The 17,035-nt window shown below is 44.1% G+C and overlaps 1 protein-coding gene and 1 long non-coding RNA gene across 3 annotated transcripts in view; one reads left to right on the top strand and one right to left on the bottom strand.

The window, feature by feature from the left end:
• The window catches only part of LOC141108474 (opioid growth factor receptor-like), a 68,749-nt gene that overhangs the window by 38,407 nt on the left and 13,307 nt on the right, over positions 1–17,035 (bottom strand). The window contains exon 3 of one of the 2 annotated variants that reach the window (XM_073600106.1): positions 5,350–5,457. The exons of the other annotated variant lie outside the window; for it this stretch is intronic. Within the exon in view, the coding sequence (XP_073456207.1) occupies positions 5,350–5,457 (108 nt within the window). The remainder of the gene's footprint in view (positions 1–5,349; positions 5,458–17,035) is intronic. 2 annotated transcript variants of the gene reach the window in all.
• LOC141108475 (uncharacterized) overlaps positions 1–17,035 on the top strand; it is a 56,384-nt gene that overhangs the window by 32,481 nt on the left and 6,868 nt on the right. The gene's annotated exons all lie outside the window — the stretch shown is intronic.

Raw genomic sequence — 17,035 nt, forward strand, 5'->3', positions numbered from 1 at the left:
TGCCCTGCATGCAGTTTTATATTGCATATACTGTTCTTTCTGCCTGGAAACTGGAGATTGTCCATAGCAACCAAAAAGTGTCCCTTTACATCAAAAGTGGCTTTAGACCAGCTAGAAAACAGCGATAGTAAATTAGAACACTTGCAGAATTGAGCGATAGTGAATCGTGTGGAAATTAATTGTATTACTATTTATTATTTTTTTTTTTTATTATATTATAATTTATGTTTTTGTGTTTCAAACTTTATCATACCCGGGATATTTATTAGACTCTTGTTTGGACAGATTTAAGTGTGTTATTGTTAAGAATTACAGACCTACAATATAAAACGCCAAATTTCCATGCAAAATAATTGTACCGCTTTCAGCACCTAAAATCCGAAATAATCATACCGCCAGGGAGGTTAAAGAGATGGAGATCTATGTGAACAACATTAGAGAAGTCAAAGATCACCAACACAGTGTTGCCTCCTTACACCTGATTTAAACCTCAAATTTACATCATACTGTGTCGCAATCGCGTGCATTACATGGCAATCATGGGTTTAAATCAGGTGGTGAGGAGGCAACATATAGAGGAGCAGCAGTGTCTGCTGCACTTGTGAATGAGCCCTTAGTTGAATTCAGCAGCGGCACCCTTAGGGCTCATTCACAAGTAAAGTTGAGGGGTGGTAAAACCCTGCAGTTGAGTGGAGGTTTTAACTCCCCCAATCCCTACCCCCTTTAGCTGCTGAGGCAGCAGCCAATGGTATACACATGCTGCAGCAGGAATTAAACCCCATGTTGCTTTTGGTGAGTGTTACCGCCTGCCAATCATGACCCATTCAAGTAAACGGGGCCACTCTGCAACTGCATGCTTCTGCAGGGTCCAAGGGGTTAAAGCAGGTGGTAAGAAAGCAACACAAAATGGCCTGCTTTAACCCCTTGTTTGCTGTACTGCACAAGGTTGCAGAGCGGCCTTTTTAACTTGAATGGGTGGTGCTTGGCAGGTGCTACACCCACCAACCATGACAGGGTGTAAAACTTTGGCTGCGACATGTGTACAGCCATTGCAGCTAAAGGGGGTGCGGTTGGGGCGGGGGTGATAAACACGTCTTAACTTTGGGATTTTATCACCCCCAAAACTGCTTTCGCAGTAATGTGCTGCGGTTTACCTGCACTGCTAGTGCAGTGCAACTTCCCTGGGCTAGTTGCCCTTTGCCACAGACTTCTATTATATCCTGCAGGTGTGGTGCACTTTTCTAAAAGCACACCAAAACTCCTGCATTCAGAAACTGCATCAAACCCGCAGGATGTAATAGAAGTCTATGGCTAAGTGCAGCAAACCCATAGATAAGCTGCACTGCACCCGTGGTGTGGGTAAACCTCAGCTGGATATGTGGATCCAGAGTCAAATAGGAGAAATCAGCCACCAAGCTTGGGAAACCCTGATCAGGCCAAGAAATCACCACTTGGTAAAACCAAAAACTAAATTTAGCCTAATTTTTTGACATGCTGCCCCAAAGGATATTTCCTTTACCTCCTGTTCAGGTGACAACATTGTCATTAAGACTGAATTTGGTAGCAAATCCTCTGCCCATTTTCTTTTGGGATTTTCTAAGGGCAGGAACTGTGGAAAAATCTTTCGAAAGAAGTTGGACAGAAATAAAAAAAAACTGACAGTAATTTAATGGCCAAGTTCACCTTTTCTGGGCAGAATTTCATAATAAATAGAAGTTTTTCTATTGTTATTTCTGGCTCAGAAATCCCAATGTGCTTATCGCTTCTCTTATTTACAGTATATAAGTATTAAACGTTCATCTATCTGGACCAGTGTTTCTCAACTCCAGTCCCCAAGGCGCCCCAACAGGTCATGTTTTCAGGATTTCCCTCAGATGAAACAGCTGTGGTAGTTACTAAGGCAGTGAAGCTGATCAAATCACCTGTGCAAAATAATGGAAAACCTGAAAACATGGCCTGTTGGGGCGTCTTGAGGAACGGAGTTTAGGAACACTGATCTGGATGTTTAAAAATGCTTTTTTGATTCCATCACTTCCTGTAGATCATATCCCATCATGCACTTCCTTGCTGCATCACAGAAGAGGGCGTGTTCACCTGTCTGGACCACACCCCCCTCATTACTATACCACCTCTTTTATTTTCCACCCACTATCTGTACAAACCGATTGTAAATCTCCTTTAGATATCCCATCAGTTAAGTCGTGCGAAGGCCTGAGTGATATGATACAAACTGAATGGTTCAGGTGTGTCGTCCTATTGCATCGTTCTGGTAAATCTAAAGGAAATTATACAGAAATTGTACAATCAGATTGCATAGTGTATGGCCATCTTTATACATAGGAGGACAGAGTGGACATATACACTCAGCTGTCAGGCCCCCCGTTCACATCTCCGTGTAGCAGGAACTCACGTTCCCGCATCATGCAGGGTTTTTTTAAGCGTTTTTGCTCATCACACATAGGGTAGCCTATTTACGTGAATGGGCTGTCCTATGTGTGACAATTGCCCCAAAGAAACTCTAGAACTTTTTTTTTGTTTTTTTTTTGTTTTGTTTTTTTGGGGTTTTTTTCAGGGAAGCCTGGTGCGTTTTTACCACATTTTTTTGCTGCATTTGTTGTGTGTTTGTTGCAGGGCAAACACATGCCTGCTACCTGCCCCTTACCATGTACAGACAATGTAAGCACAATGTGTATTTGCAGGGCTTTTCTGAACCGCCTGGCTAAGCATGCGTTTTCTGTGCAGCCTGCCGTACGTTCGGAAATGCACAGATCTGAATGGAGCCTCATTGTTCTTGTGATAACACACCAATTTCACTTTAGGCCCCATTCACACCCATTTTAGTGGAAGCACATGTTTTTTAGCTCCTTTTTCCCATGACACACATAGGGCAGCCCATTGATTTAATTGGGCTGCCCTAAACGTGGAAAAGTATCTCATGGGGTATTTTGGCGTGTTGCAGTTTGCACATTTTTACTGTGTGTTTTGCTGTATTTGTCACTCGTTTTTTTCTCATGGCAAGATGTGTGTTTGCTTCTGTGTTTGGTGTGCTGTTAACCATTATTGGCACCAAAAGTGCAACTAGTTAATATTAGGTTTATAAAGGTGTGCATACACTAAACAATCTGATTGTACAATCTCCTATAGATTTACCATATTGAGAACAGTGATCACTGATTGATCCATTTGAATAAATAAAGAAGAATAAAAAAAAAAAAAAAAAAAAAAGGAAAACCATTCACCTGAGGAGGTGGGTGGGAGTAATCTTGTGGAAGCGAAAGGCAGCAGCAGGGTGTGTACTAATCAGCTGGGCTGGTGAAATTCTTCCTGTGTCTTAACAGTTTTCACATCCCAGGGTACACTATATTACCAAAAGTATTGGGACACCTGCCTTTACACACACATGAACTTTAATGGCATCCCAGTCTTCGTCCATAGGGTTCAATATTGCGTTGGCCCACCCTTTGCAGCTATAACAGCTTCAACTCTTCTGGGAAGGCTGTCCACAAGGTTTAGGAGTGTGTCTATGGGATTGTTTGACCATTCTTCCTGAAGCGCATTTGTGAGGTCCAGGCACTGATTTTAGACGAGAAGGTCTGGCTCGCAGTCTCAGCTCTAATTCATCCCAAAGGTGTTCTATTGGGTTGAGGTCAGGACTCTGTGCAGGTCAGTCAAGTTCCTCCACCCCAAACTCACTCATCTGTGTCTTTATGCACTGGTCCAAATCATTTGGTGGAGGGGGGATTATGGTGTGGGGTTGTTTTTCAGGGGTTGGGCTTGGCTCCTTAGTTCCAGTGAAGGGAACTCTTAAGGTGTCAGGATACCAAGATATTTTGGACAATTTCATGCTCCCAACTTTGTGGGAACAGTTTGGGGATGGCCCCTTACTGTTCCAACATGACTGCACACCAGTGCACAAAGCAAGGTCCATAAAGACATGGATGAGCGAGTTTAGGGTGGAGGAACTTGACTGGTCTGCTCAGAGTCCTGACCTTAACTTGATAGAACACCTTTTGGATGAATTAGATGAACCTACAGACTAAGACTGGGATGCCATTAAAGGCCATGTGCGTGTAAAGCAGTGGTTCTCAACTCCTGTCCTCAGGGCCCACTAACAGGCCAGATTTTGAGTATTACCTTGGGGAGATGCAGACTAGAATACTGCAATCACTGAGCAGCAAATTATATCACCTGTGATGTATTTCAGTTATCTTGCAAACCTGGCCTGTTAGTGGGTCCTGAGGACAGGAGTTCAGGACCACTAATGTAAAGGCAGGAGTCCCAATTCTTTTGGTAATATAGTGTTTGTACAGGAAGTCATAGAGAAGTTTTTTTTTTTTATACAACAAGCTGGACACTAAGGTAAGGGCTGTGTAATTTAAATAGAAAGTTGTTTTCCTATCTGCAAAAGAAGCCCATTATTGGTATATTGATATATGGGGAGCTGGAATTTAGAAAAAAAAAGGCGAACTTAGCCTTTAAACCCTTCTCCACCAGTGGCGGTGCATCCCTTAAGGGCGCATGGGCGCCGCCCCCTCTCTCCAGCCACCTCCCCTCTATGACTAATGGATAGATTTATGCATTGCATGAATCTATCTATGGCCACCGCTGCCACCCCCTATTCAGGCGTCTGGCCCCTTTTCGGACGTCAGGCGCCTGAATTACAGTGGGGGGATGTTTTTGACGCACCTGATTAGAGCCATAGGCTCTAATAGGCTTCAAAAAAGGTGAACTGCGAGCGCAGAGCATTGCACACTGAATCACCTCCCTGCCAATCAGGTGCGCGGGGCTGTTACCCGTCACCTGATTGGCTGAAGGGACAGGCACTGTGATTGGATGCCTATCAGGAAGAGGGGAGGAGACGCATGGAGGACACAGGAGCCGCTGTCTAACCTGCTGCAAGGTTCCACTTCTCGCCGCCGTCACCCGCATGCCTGACCCGCCACCGAGATCCTGGGTAAGTGCCGGGCAGACGGCGAGCGGGCGGGGGGTCACGGTGACAGCATTTGTTGGGGCACAGTGGCTGCGTTTGATGGCGCACAGTGGCTTCGTTTGATGGCGCACAGTGGCTTCGTTTGATGGCGCACAGTGGCTTCGTTTGATGGCGCACAGTGGCTGCGTTTAATGGCGCACAGTGGCTGCGTTTGATGAGCACAGTGAGGCTGAAATTGGTGTTTTTTTTTTTTTTTCCAGGATTTTTCAGTTTGTTTGGGCCCCCTCAAAAATTTTGAGCACCAGCCGCCACTGTTCCCCACACTATCCAAAACTAAAACAATTGCTTGGCTTTTAGGTTTTAGCAGTTGTATGTATTCAGTGTTGGCTTAGGCTGAAAAGATATTGGTAGTACCTGACCTCATAATGTGTTTGTTGATGATGTCCAGGTCTGTATCCAGGTCTGTATCCAGGTCTGCTATATTGGAGGTTTATGCCTGTTCTAGATCCTCGACTCTGTTCATGGGGCTAAAATGAACACAGACAACATGTAGATGATATTTCAATTTTAAAGCGAAACCACCAGGATTAATCAGCTTTTTAAATGTTTTTTATTTATAGGTGTACATCAGAAATTGACACGGTTATCCTCTGCATCAGATAGCCAGTATTCATACACAAAGTCAAAAACAAGTGATAAACCGGGAATAACATTGGTTGCATGGTGACAGAGAGAGCATAATTTCTCATTTTCATATCGCACAAAAGAGGAGGAATTACCCTTTCACGATAGACTGGGCTTTTTTTACGTGGAGCCGCATATTTGTTTATCTCCTTTTGGGCTGGCGCACTTCCAGCACAGAGACCGGGGTCTCACCGAGAGCTCTGGGCCCCATACTAATGATCAGGACCCAGAACTCCTGATTTCGGGTCACCTGATCACCGTGATGGCTTCTGACCTATCACTGTGATCAATCACTGTAAAGCCCGCCCCTGTATTTTTAAAAAACTAGCTAAAGGTTTGATCTAGGTCAGTGCCAGGATTAATGTTTGGGTCAGGGTCAGTATTTATTTATTTATTTTTTTGACAAGATTTTTTTTTCTTTAATAAGTATCAGTGTCATTGTCAGTGTGTTTTAAGTAGGATAAAAATAAAGCAAAATGCGCACTATTGTTTCTGGGCTGTACTACGGGTACAAACAACAACTAACATACACATAAGTGGCATCGCTGCGATTGGTCAGGAGTAGGATAAATTAATTTAGATTCAATCAATTAATCGACAACTAATTAATTGTTAATAACGATTATAAAATTAATCGATTACTATTTTCATAATCGATTTAATCGGCCAGTAACATAAGGGGGTTAAAAAAATAAAATGAGCCCTTTATAGTACAAAAAAAGCAAATAATCGCTACTGTAAATATTACTTTCACTGTTCTACAGTACAAAAATGAACCCCTTACAGTAGCGATTATTTGCTTTTTTTGTACTATAAAGGGCTCATTTTAGTTTCTTTTAACCCCATTATGTTACTAAACGTCTTAGGCCTGGTTCACATCTGTGTTTTTTGGTACTTTTTGCAGAAACACACTGCAGTTCATTTAACATTCACATCTATGCTTTTTTTCAGCCGCTGCGCATTTGGAAAGGGTCAAGGACTTTTTTTTTTTTAATGCAAAATGGTGCTTTTTTGGTTCAATATACTTCAATGGAGAAGCTGCAGAAAAGCATGTAATGCGTTTTTGCAGCAATTTGTATTTTTTAATCTGCCCAACAACAAATTGGCCAAAAAACAGTATTTGTCTTCTAATAGTATATACAGTATATCTCCTGTAATAGTGTATATGCAGTATATCTCTTCTGTCTGTTATTCTCAGAGTGGATTCAATATTTTTCTCCCTAACCCTATAGTTGGTTGTTTATATTTACCACTGCATAGAGATATATTTAAGAATAAATTGCCTTTTTTTTTAAACTTTACATATTAACTAAATTATACACCACATTTTTTTTTTAAGATTAATCGAAACAATAATCGGCCAACTAATCGATTATTAAAATAATCGTTAGTTGCAGCCCTACTGGATGCACACAGTAGTTGTGATGATATGTACAGTTTTACTGACACATGTCAAAGTTGCAAAATTGTGCTTGGGCATTAAGATTTGTTTTACCCTTAGGTGCAAATGGGTTAATAAACATTTGACTATGCACATTTTGCTAGGGCTGGCTATCGCTGTTCTTGTTGATGTCTATTTAATACATCTTACAAAGCATACAGCAAAAAGTTTAAGTCTTCTTTTGCAGCAAATTAAGTGAGAGTTCATGTCAGTAGGGGATAAATTTAGGATAAAAGCATGCAAATATACACATTTAAAGGGGAATTCCTTGAATGAGGGAGAGGTAAGAAATTTAAGAGTCAGCCAATAAGCATTCAACCGTACAGTGGACCTCCACTCAGTGTGCCACGTTAACCAGGAACCAGGGTGGACATAACATTTGTGCAAACTGTACAGCTATCCTTGGAATCTAGAGGTCTAATTATACTATATGTGGATCAAAAGGGTGATAGGACCCCCTCCCGCTGTCTTTTATACCTGGACATTACCCTACACTTGAAGTGGGAGACATGATGCCCCAAGGGTTCTTCTAGTTTGTATCAATCAGGTGGTGTTGGACAGAGAGCACCTCCTCATCTATCCACAGTAAATAAAGTGTTCGTATTTGGGGCAGTAATTTTGGCACAAGATTTGCTCTCACACAAGGGTCCTTTGGTTATTACATCCACTGTGGAGGTAAAGTAAAGCTGGCCATACACTGAAAATCGTTTGTTAACGGCAATCTTTTAAAGAACATTCATATAGTCTTTAAATGTACTAATAAGAATTTTCATAAGAATGTTCATACAAATATTTTGACAAACATTCATTTGAAAATGTATGGTGTATGGGGGTGTTGTCAGAATGACTCACCAGTATGCTGTCATACCACTGATTCATAATTCTGGAGCCTTGCGCCTAAATGTACATATCCAAAGTGCTTCCATCTTTTGCTCTTTGAGGTGTTCAGAACCATAAAATTCCAGTAAAAAAATATGTAACCCATCAATGAAGGAAGTGCAAAAGGCACCAGAATCAGAAGGTCATCGTACAAGACTTTGGTTTGACTAAGGTAAACTTTCTCAACCGGTGATCCATGGAACTCTAGTTTTCCTCCGGGGGTTGCAAGGGGTTCCTTCCGCAAAGAGAAATTTCTGCCTCTCAGATATGACCCAATGACACCAATCATCTTTTTAGCTATCTGAAGGGGGGTGATTCTTCCCAGTGACCACCAATGTAAGCAGCACTCTTCCCACTAACCTAACAGGCTAATGTTCTGTAAGCTGTAGCTAGAGTACTTATTGGCTGGGGTTCCCTTAGTCCTGAAAGCTATTTCAAGGTTTTCTCCATGTTAAAAATATCAACAAAGGCTGGACTAAGGGAATTGAAGCATTCCAGACTAGACTATTCTCACTTTGGTCAGTATAATCTCTACAGTTTCTCATCTCAAAGAATGGTGGTGCACCTAGATTGCACAGATTGACAGCTGACCTAAAGCTAGATAAGATGGTTTTATATATAACTGAAGTTATAAGCAAGATACCCTTATAGACAACCCTCACCCTGTGATAAAATTGCTCTAAAGAAGTAGCTTAGCTTTGTATCATCATTTACCCTTTTAAAATACTGGTACCATGTTGGCTTTTCGCTAATCAGCCGGTACTATTCCCAACGCTGTATCCTGGCTTAGGCCTACAAGGCCCAGGCCTAGGGCAGCACCTTGCAGGGGGGCAGCACGGAAAGAGTCCCCGCTGGCTTGTGCTACACTGTTAGTGTAGCGCCAGTCTTATGGGGCAGACTGGGCTGAGAGGCAAATTAGTCTAGACCCCCCATAAAGCAGCCGCACTGCTACCGGTATGCGGGCGGCCGGCATTCCGCAACTGTGGGGGGTGTCACTTCTAATTTTGACTGTCCTATCATTCTGGACCACAAACCTTCCTCACTGTGCTATATGTTTTCTGCTTCACCATTGGCATGGTTATATCTTCTTAGTCCTTTCTATAAAATTATCAGAAATTTGTGCTTAAAGTAGAACTATAAGCATCACTTTTTTTTCATTTTGGATAGAATAAGGGAGGGCTATAGCCCCTGTCAGTTTATTTTTTACCATCCCTGTCCCATTGCAGATATTTCCCTTCACTTTCTGCCTCATAGCCAAACAGGAAGTGAGAGGAAGTCTATGAAAATTAAGGGAATCCATTGCCCCCCCTCCCCCAGGCCCTCAGAACTAGTGTCCCCTCGCAAAAATTTCAGGGCGGGTCTTAAACAGCAAGAGGTGTGGCCTTGACAGGAAGGGGTGGGTCATATTTAAATTAGGGGGTGCACAAATGTAGTCAGGCCTAGGGCAGCACAAAACCTAAATACACTACTGACTATTCCAGTAACTAAATTGTCTTTAAAAATTGGGATAAATGGTCTGGCTATAACCTGGCTCTTTGAGGACTCTTGGGTGTAAGCTATCTGATAAATTAGTTTTTCAAGTCTTTTTGGACACTTCCCTTGGGCTTCTATTAGGGTACATTCCGTGTTGTTACTAACCATACCGTCTTGATCATTATAACCCTCCTCCTGCCTTTTGAAAAAACTGAGGAAAAGAATGTATTTAAAAAAGTATGGGAAAAAATATTTTTTTGGAATCATAAGTGGATGCAGGTGGATGCCGCACCTATCCCCCCACCGACTCTAGGCTGAGACTCAAGCGATTAAACCACCACCAATAGCTCAGTTCTCAAATCCCTGAGCAGAGTGCTCACTGGAGTGCTGGGCTGTGGAGGGGGCAGGAAAAGCCAGCTCAGGTTTACAGTGGCTTGCTGAGAGGCTGAGCCTGGTGTCGATCCAGGCATGTGGGCGGATACTGATCATATGGTCGTAATCTTTCCCGTGCCTGGACTGGCTTTGTGATGTCAGCTTTACAGTGGGCTATAGCACATAGCACATGGCATATGGCAGATGAGCAGGGGGTTACAGTGGTGGGGCAGATGAGCAGGGAGGTACAGTGGTGAAACAGATTTGCACGGGGGACAGTGATCTGAGGTGTGAAGTTGCAGGAATTGGGGCTTATCTGAGGCGTGAGTGCAGGATGGTAATTTCTCACTAGTAAAGTAGTTTTCAGCATTTACTTTATAAAAAATCCTTTTCTTGATTGAGAGTGTGAAGTTTTTTGTTATAAAATCGGCACGCTCAATTTCTTTGAAAACATTTTTCGGCACACTGTGCTCAAAATGTTGCCTACCCCTGCTCAATCTAGATGACCGCTCATTTCTTTATAGAATGTTAAGAGATTGGTCTAGCAAGAACAATCTTTTATAAATCCATGCTGGTTACTAATGATTCTGTTTTCATAAGCAAATTTTTGGATATGGTCCCTTATCGTCCCCTCCAATAGTTTACATACTATTAGTGTTAGGCTGATGGGTCTGTAGTTTTACAGGTATATATCTTTGCCCTTTTAAAATATTGGTCTTATGATCTCCCCCAACCACCACAACCTAGTTTAAAATTTCCTACAACCTTCTGCCATCTTCTCTTCCAACAGAGCTGCACATTACTCATTTAGTTGCTGTCCGTCCCTGCTATAGAGCCAGTAACTGAACGAAAAGTCTGCACAGTTCTCCATGAACCCAAAACCCTCATTCCTGTACCAGTTCCTAAGCCACTTGTTACATACCCAAAGCTCATGCTCCCTCCATGGTGTGGCTCAAGGTGCAGGCAGTATTTCTGAGGACACTGCCTTGAAGGTCCTTTTTCTTTCATATGCCCCCTAAGTCAGGGCTCAAAATTTCAAGTCCTGAGCCACTAGCAAGGCCTTAAGAGTTACTGGCCACCAGTTGCCCCGCCCCTAAACATGCCCTTGTAAATTATCTCATGGAATTACACTGTTTTAAGCAGAATTAAGTTCCAAAAATAAATATTAACTTTAACAATATTAACATAAAGCATATCAGTACCCAACAGTGCAGCCTCACTGTGCCCGTGAACGCAGCCTCACTGTGCCCGTGAACGCAGCCTCACTGTGCCCGTGAACGCAGCCTCACTGTGCCCCATCAAATGCAGCCTCACTGTGCCCCATCAAATGCAGCCTCACTGTGCCCCATCATCAATACAGACTCACCTGGATATTGGATCACACACACAGCGGGCATGTCCTACTGTGTTTCACGGAGCTGGGTCTGTATTCGGCGGCGCGGTATAACAAGGTCCCGCCCCACTAGATCAGCTCGTTTCATAGGCGGAACACTGATTCAATCTACTATCACACAAGCAAGTCTAGGGGCTGGACCTTGTTACACCGTACCGCCGAACACAGACCCAGCTCTGTGACACACAGCGGGAGATGCCCGTTGTGTGTGTGATACACAAGAGGAGGAGAGAGAGGGAGGGAAGGGAGCGCTGCAGCCTCAGCTCAAAGCGGTGCCAGAGCAGTCCGGTCCTGCCACTCTGCCCACTCTGCTGTGTCCTCCAGCTGATAGTTTCCTGGCTGATCGCGTCAGTAAGGAAACGGTCAACCTGGTCCACCCCTGCTCCTCACTCGCCCTACACTAAATTCCTCTCGCAAAATGCGAGCAGGCGAGTGGAATTTTTGAGGGTTGCCCTAAGTCACTAAAATAATTTTTTAGGGTGTTCCATCTTTCTCTAATTTTGTCATTGGTACCATTTATGTAGCATGACAGCTGGGTCCTTCCCAGCCCCACCCAACAATCTGTTCATTCAATCTGCGATGTGCCAAACCCAAGCCCCAGCAAACAAACACACTGTAAAGTGATAACGTTCTTTGTGACAAATTGCCATATCTGTCCTAATAATTGAGTCCCCTTACCACCAGTACCCACCATCGGGAATTATTGGAACATTTAGCAATGTGTTTATTACTGCAGGTCCTGGAGAAAACCATTCACTCATTTTCTTTTATGGGCATTACAAGGGCAGAAGGAGTCAGGCAGAAATTAAAGCGGACAGTGATACAAAGAAGACGCCACATGCTCCCATCTATAGCTGGCCATCGCAGTAAGAAGCATTGGAAGGCTAACAACAGGTGTTAAAAAGACCAAGGATAAATCCAAGGGAAAAACAAAGCTTAACTTGCCACCAGCCCGCAGACCACCAAAAAACCTGTCTAACAGTATGCATTAAAAGCAGGGGTTTAGTCTGCACACATTTGCAAATACACGCGTAAGCCACAGAGCCTTGTCAAGGCACCCTGGAAATTAAAGCGGAACTTCAGTCATTTTTTCATCTTTCCATCTATTAAATCTTCTGCCCTTTTTGTTTTAACTTGGGATAGTAAAACATTTTCTCCCTTCGCCTTTCAGGACAGCACCTTGGAGAGAGCGTAGCTCCACCTCTTAGACAGGAAACACTGCGTGACAACGCCCCTTTAAAAAGCAGCTGCTTCCACCATGCCATCAGTTTTAGTGTTTCCTCCGCCATGGTGGAAGCACTGCTTGGGGAACCAGAGGGGCTGCGCTCTCTCCAAGGAGAGGGTTTTGGCAGGACCTCCACGTTTGGATACTCAGACCAACCCAGCTCCTTCCCTTACGTGAGGAGGGTGCTCCGGTGTCCCTTCCTTCTCCGGCTCACAGGAGTAATGGTCTGCCGGAAGTTTTCCACCCGGGGTGTTCGGGGGGCCGCGGTTGTGCTCAGTAAGAGCGTCCATGCCAGGCCTCTGCATGGCGGCGCCGAATCCCGGACAGCAGGTGATGTCAGTTCCGGTGGGCGGATACTTCCGGCGGGGCGTAGCAGCGATTGGTTCCTGCTGCTGGAACGCAGGAGGAAGGGGCGGGTCCTCTGGCCGGGACTTCCTTTTGTTTGGCACATGGAGCCTAGTACACAGTGCAGCAGCTGCGGATTGCACTATGGAGACAGCGGAATCGTCAGCAGCAATGGCGGATGCAGGCGCCCAGGTTCCCGGCCAGGCCCAGGTAGGAGAGGTGCGGTGGCACCTCTTTCCTTTTATATCACTGGGTGTTTTATCTTTGATGTGGTTATTCAAAACCTGCTGCTGTCTGCTATGGGGTAACAGTTTCCATTAGCAGTTCAGCAAAGGAGTGAGACTCTGGGCACTTAGGGTGTTGGCTGGAGGTACTACTTTTCTCTGAAGCCTTAGTTCTAAAGGACCTGGGTTTTTTCTTGTTTCTCTGTTTCAGAAAGCTACTGCCAAATCAGAGAGAACAGGGAGAAAGTGCCCCTCATGCAAAAATCCTTTAAGGGACTCTTGGCCCAAACCACTGTGCAAATCCTGCATTGTGGATTTAGTAAAAGAAGAATCCTCACAAGAGTGCAAAGAGCTCTTATCTTCTGTGAGGAAGGAGTTAGCAGAGGCCCTAGGGACAGTGCGTTCCCTTGTAAAGCACGGCCAGAGTTCCAGCCAAGAGCAGAGTTCTCACTCCAGTTTCCCTCAGTCCACTTCCAGACAGGTGGAAAGTGAGTCGGAGGAGGAAAGGGAAAGCATTAAAGTGTTAACAGACACTATTAAAAAGGAATGGAAGAACCCAGAGAGAGGACAGTTTTTTTCTAAAACCCTCAAAAGGAGGTTTCCTTTTGAGGAGAATGAGGAACTATTGTGGAATAAAAAACCAAAAATAGACGCTGCCTTTTCTCAAGTATCTAGGAAGACTGATTTAGCTTTTGAGGACATGGGTATTCTCAAAGATGCTATGGATAAGAGGGCAGATGGGCTACTGAAGAAAGCCTGGGACTCATCTCTAGCTAATCTTAAGCCAGCAATGGCGGCTACGGTTGTGGCTAGGAATCTGGAGTGCTGGTTAGAGCAACTTAAAAATCATGTTGTGGCAGGTACCTCCAGAAAAGACTTATTGGAGTCCTTCCCTACCCTGCTTAAGGCAGTAAAATATATGGCAGATGCCTCTGCAGAATCTATCAGGATGTCAGCCAGGTCCTCTGCGCTTGTTAACTCAGCAAGAAGAGCACTCTGGCTAAAGACCTGGTCAGGGGATTCAGCTTCTAAAGTAAAACTGTGCGGAATTCCCTTTTCAGGAGACCTGATGTTTGGGCCAGAACTAGAGACTGTCCTTGACAGGACAGCAGACAAGAAGAAAGCTTTCCCACAGAAGAAGAAAACGGTACAGCAGAGGAAAAATTTTCGTCCTTTTCGACAAACCGATAAGGAAAAGGACCACACACAGAAGAGACCCTGGTCTTCTCAGAGAGGAAGAGGTAGAGGTGGGGTACTCTTTAGAACCCCAGAACAAACCCCTAAAAAACAATGACCATCTAGTAGGGGGGAGACTACAGGACTTCTTACCAATCTGGGAAAAAACAACAAAGAGTCCTTTTGTTCTGGGGTTAATCAAAAAGGGTTATCAATTGGAATTCTCACAAAGCCCCCCAAGTCGGTTTTACATCACAAACCTGCCAAAGGATCGGGAAAAGGCTCTGGCCATGAAGTCTCTGTTACAGGAACTGATGCAACAGAAGGTCATTTCCCAGGTTCCGAAAGATCAAGAGGGGAAGGGGTTTTACTCCCACATTTTTATGGTCAAAAAGCCATCAGGAAAGTTCCGCCTGATTCTCAATTTAAAGGTTCTAAATCGATCCATAAAATACAAAAAATTCAGGATGGATACGATTTTCTCAGTAAGGAATTTGCTAACCCCCAAATGTCATATGGCTTCCATCGATTTGAGAGATGCCTATCTCCATATACCAATAGCGCCCCCATCACAAAGGTTCCTGCGTCTTGCAGTCAATCTGGGGGGAGGGGAGATTTGGCACCTGCAGTTTCGGGCTCTGCCTTTCGGTCTTTCCTCTTCTCCCAGGGTATTCACAAAAGTGATGGCGGAATCTTTGGAGCCCCTGAGACTGAAGGGGATTTCAATAGTACCCTATTTGGACGATCTGCTACTGTTTGCAGACTCAAGGGGTCAAGTAGAGGTCAACCTACAGACAGTTCAAACACATTTAAGAGGTTTGGGATGGCTTCTCAATCTTCAGAAGTCAAACTTAATTCCATCTCAAAGGGTAAGGTTTCTGGGGTACGAAATAGACTCGATAGAACAGAAAATTTTTCTACCCCAGGAGAAAATAGAGAAGATGCAGTTGACCCTGATAACACTTCAATCCAACGCAGAGATCTCTGTAAGACAAGCCATGTCTGCTCTGGGTCTGTTGACAGCAGCAATTCCTTCGGTACAGTGGGCCAGGTTGCATTCCCGTCCTCTGCAATCGGATATCCTGATGAATTGGTCATACCAGGAACCTCTGGAGAAAAAATTCAACTTGGGGGCAAGAGCAAAAAGGTCTCTCTGGTGGTGGAGGAACCTAGGAAACGTTTCAAAAGGGCTTCCTTGGGTCTTTCCGGTAACCAGAAGGCTGACTACAGATGCCAGCGCCTGGGGATGGGGAGCTCACCTGGAAGAAAAAACGGTTCAGGGAGTTTGGACCAAACCAGAAGCAAGAAGATCTTCAAATTGGAGAGAGTTAAAGGCTGTTCACTTAAGCCTCCTCTCCCTCCAGGAATTTCTAGTGAATCAACATGTCCAAATATTGTCAGACAATATGACGACAGTATTATATTTAACAAAGCAAGGGGGCACAAAAAGCAAAACCCTAATGGGTCTAGCGCATCAGATCCTAAGATGGGCAGAGAACAATGTGGCCTCTCTATCAGCAGTCCATCTAAAGGGGACGGAAAACACCTTAGCAGATCTCCTCAGCAGGAAAGAAATAAGGGAAGCAGAGTGGTCTCTCAATCAGGAATTATTCGAAAAGATTTCCAAGAGTTGGGGTCATCCCCAAGTGGACCTCTTTGCAAAAGAGGAAAATGCAAAAATACCAGTCTTCTTCTCTCTTCAGAGACAGGATCAAGCTCTCGGAGTAGATGCGTTAGCTCACAAATGGGACTTCCATCTGTCCTACGCTTTTCCCCCGTTCCAACTGATACCAAAGGTGTTAGCCAAATTCAGATTGGAGTCCACGGAGCTAATATTAATAGCTCCTTATTGGCCAAAAAGACCCTGGTTTTCAACCTTGATGAACCTCTCAGTGAAACCTGCTTGGAGATTACCAATCAGGGCAGACCTGTTGAGTCAGGGCCGAATTCTCCATCCAGATCCAGCTTACCTCAGACTAACAGCTTGGTTTCTGAAGAACAAATCTTAAGACGGAAGGGTTCATCAGAGAGGCTTATTTCTACCCTTCTTGCAAGTAGAAAAAAAGTGACGAGAGACATTTACTTTAAAGTCTGGAAGATCTATAATTCTTGGTGTTCCAGTAAAAACTTTGATTTTCGTACCACATTTTCAGTTTTGGAATTTCTTCAAGAGGGATTGGAGAAGGGGTTAGCAGCAAGTACGCTCAAGACGCAGGTAGCTGCTTTATCAGTTTTTTTGGAAAGAACCCTGTCAGGGGAACCTTTAATAATCAGATTTTTTAGGGCAATGGCAAAAGTAAAGCCTAGACCTGTTGTTAGTTTTCCCAAATGGGATTTATCTTTAGTTCTTCAGGGTCTAACTATGGCACCGTTTGAACCCATAGAAGAAGCATCATTACGTTTCTTGACGTTAAAGACTATTTTATTGGTAGCAGTAACTTCCGCACGTAGAATTAGTGAGTTACAAGCCCTTTCAATTAAAGAGCCCTTCATGAGATGTCTACAGGATAGGGTAGTCTTAAGGACGGATCCAGCATTTCTACCAAAGGTGGCTTCAGTTTTTCACCGTACACAGGAAATCATTCTCCCTACTTTTTGTCCTTTACCTTCGGGAGCAGGAGAAGAAGCTTTCCATACCCTTGATGTCAGGAGGTGCCTGCTTAAATATCTGGAAAGAACAAAGGAAATCAGAAAGTCATCCTCACTCTTTGTTTTAATGGAAGGTACTCACAAAGGAGATAAAGCTTCCAAAAGCACCCTTGGAAGATGGTTAAAGCAGGCCATCAAAGAGGCATACATATCTTTGGGTCTGGAACCTCCGGAAGGGGTATTACCTCATTCTACTCGAGCAGTGGCGGCATCATGGGCAGAAAGGGCTGGGGCATCTCCTGAG

This window comes from Aquarana catesbeiana, linkage group LG09 (genome assembly GCF_042186555.1).
Source record: "Aquarana catesbeiana isolate 2022-GZ linkage group LG09, ASM4218655v1, whole genome shotgun sequence".
Taxonomy (NCBI): Eukaryota; Metazoa; Chordata; class Amphibia; order Anura; family Ranidae; genus Aquarana; species Aquarana catesbeiana.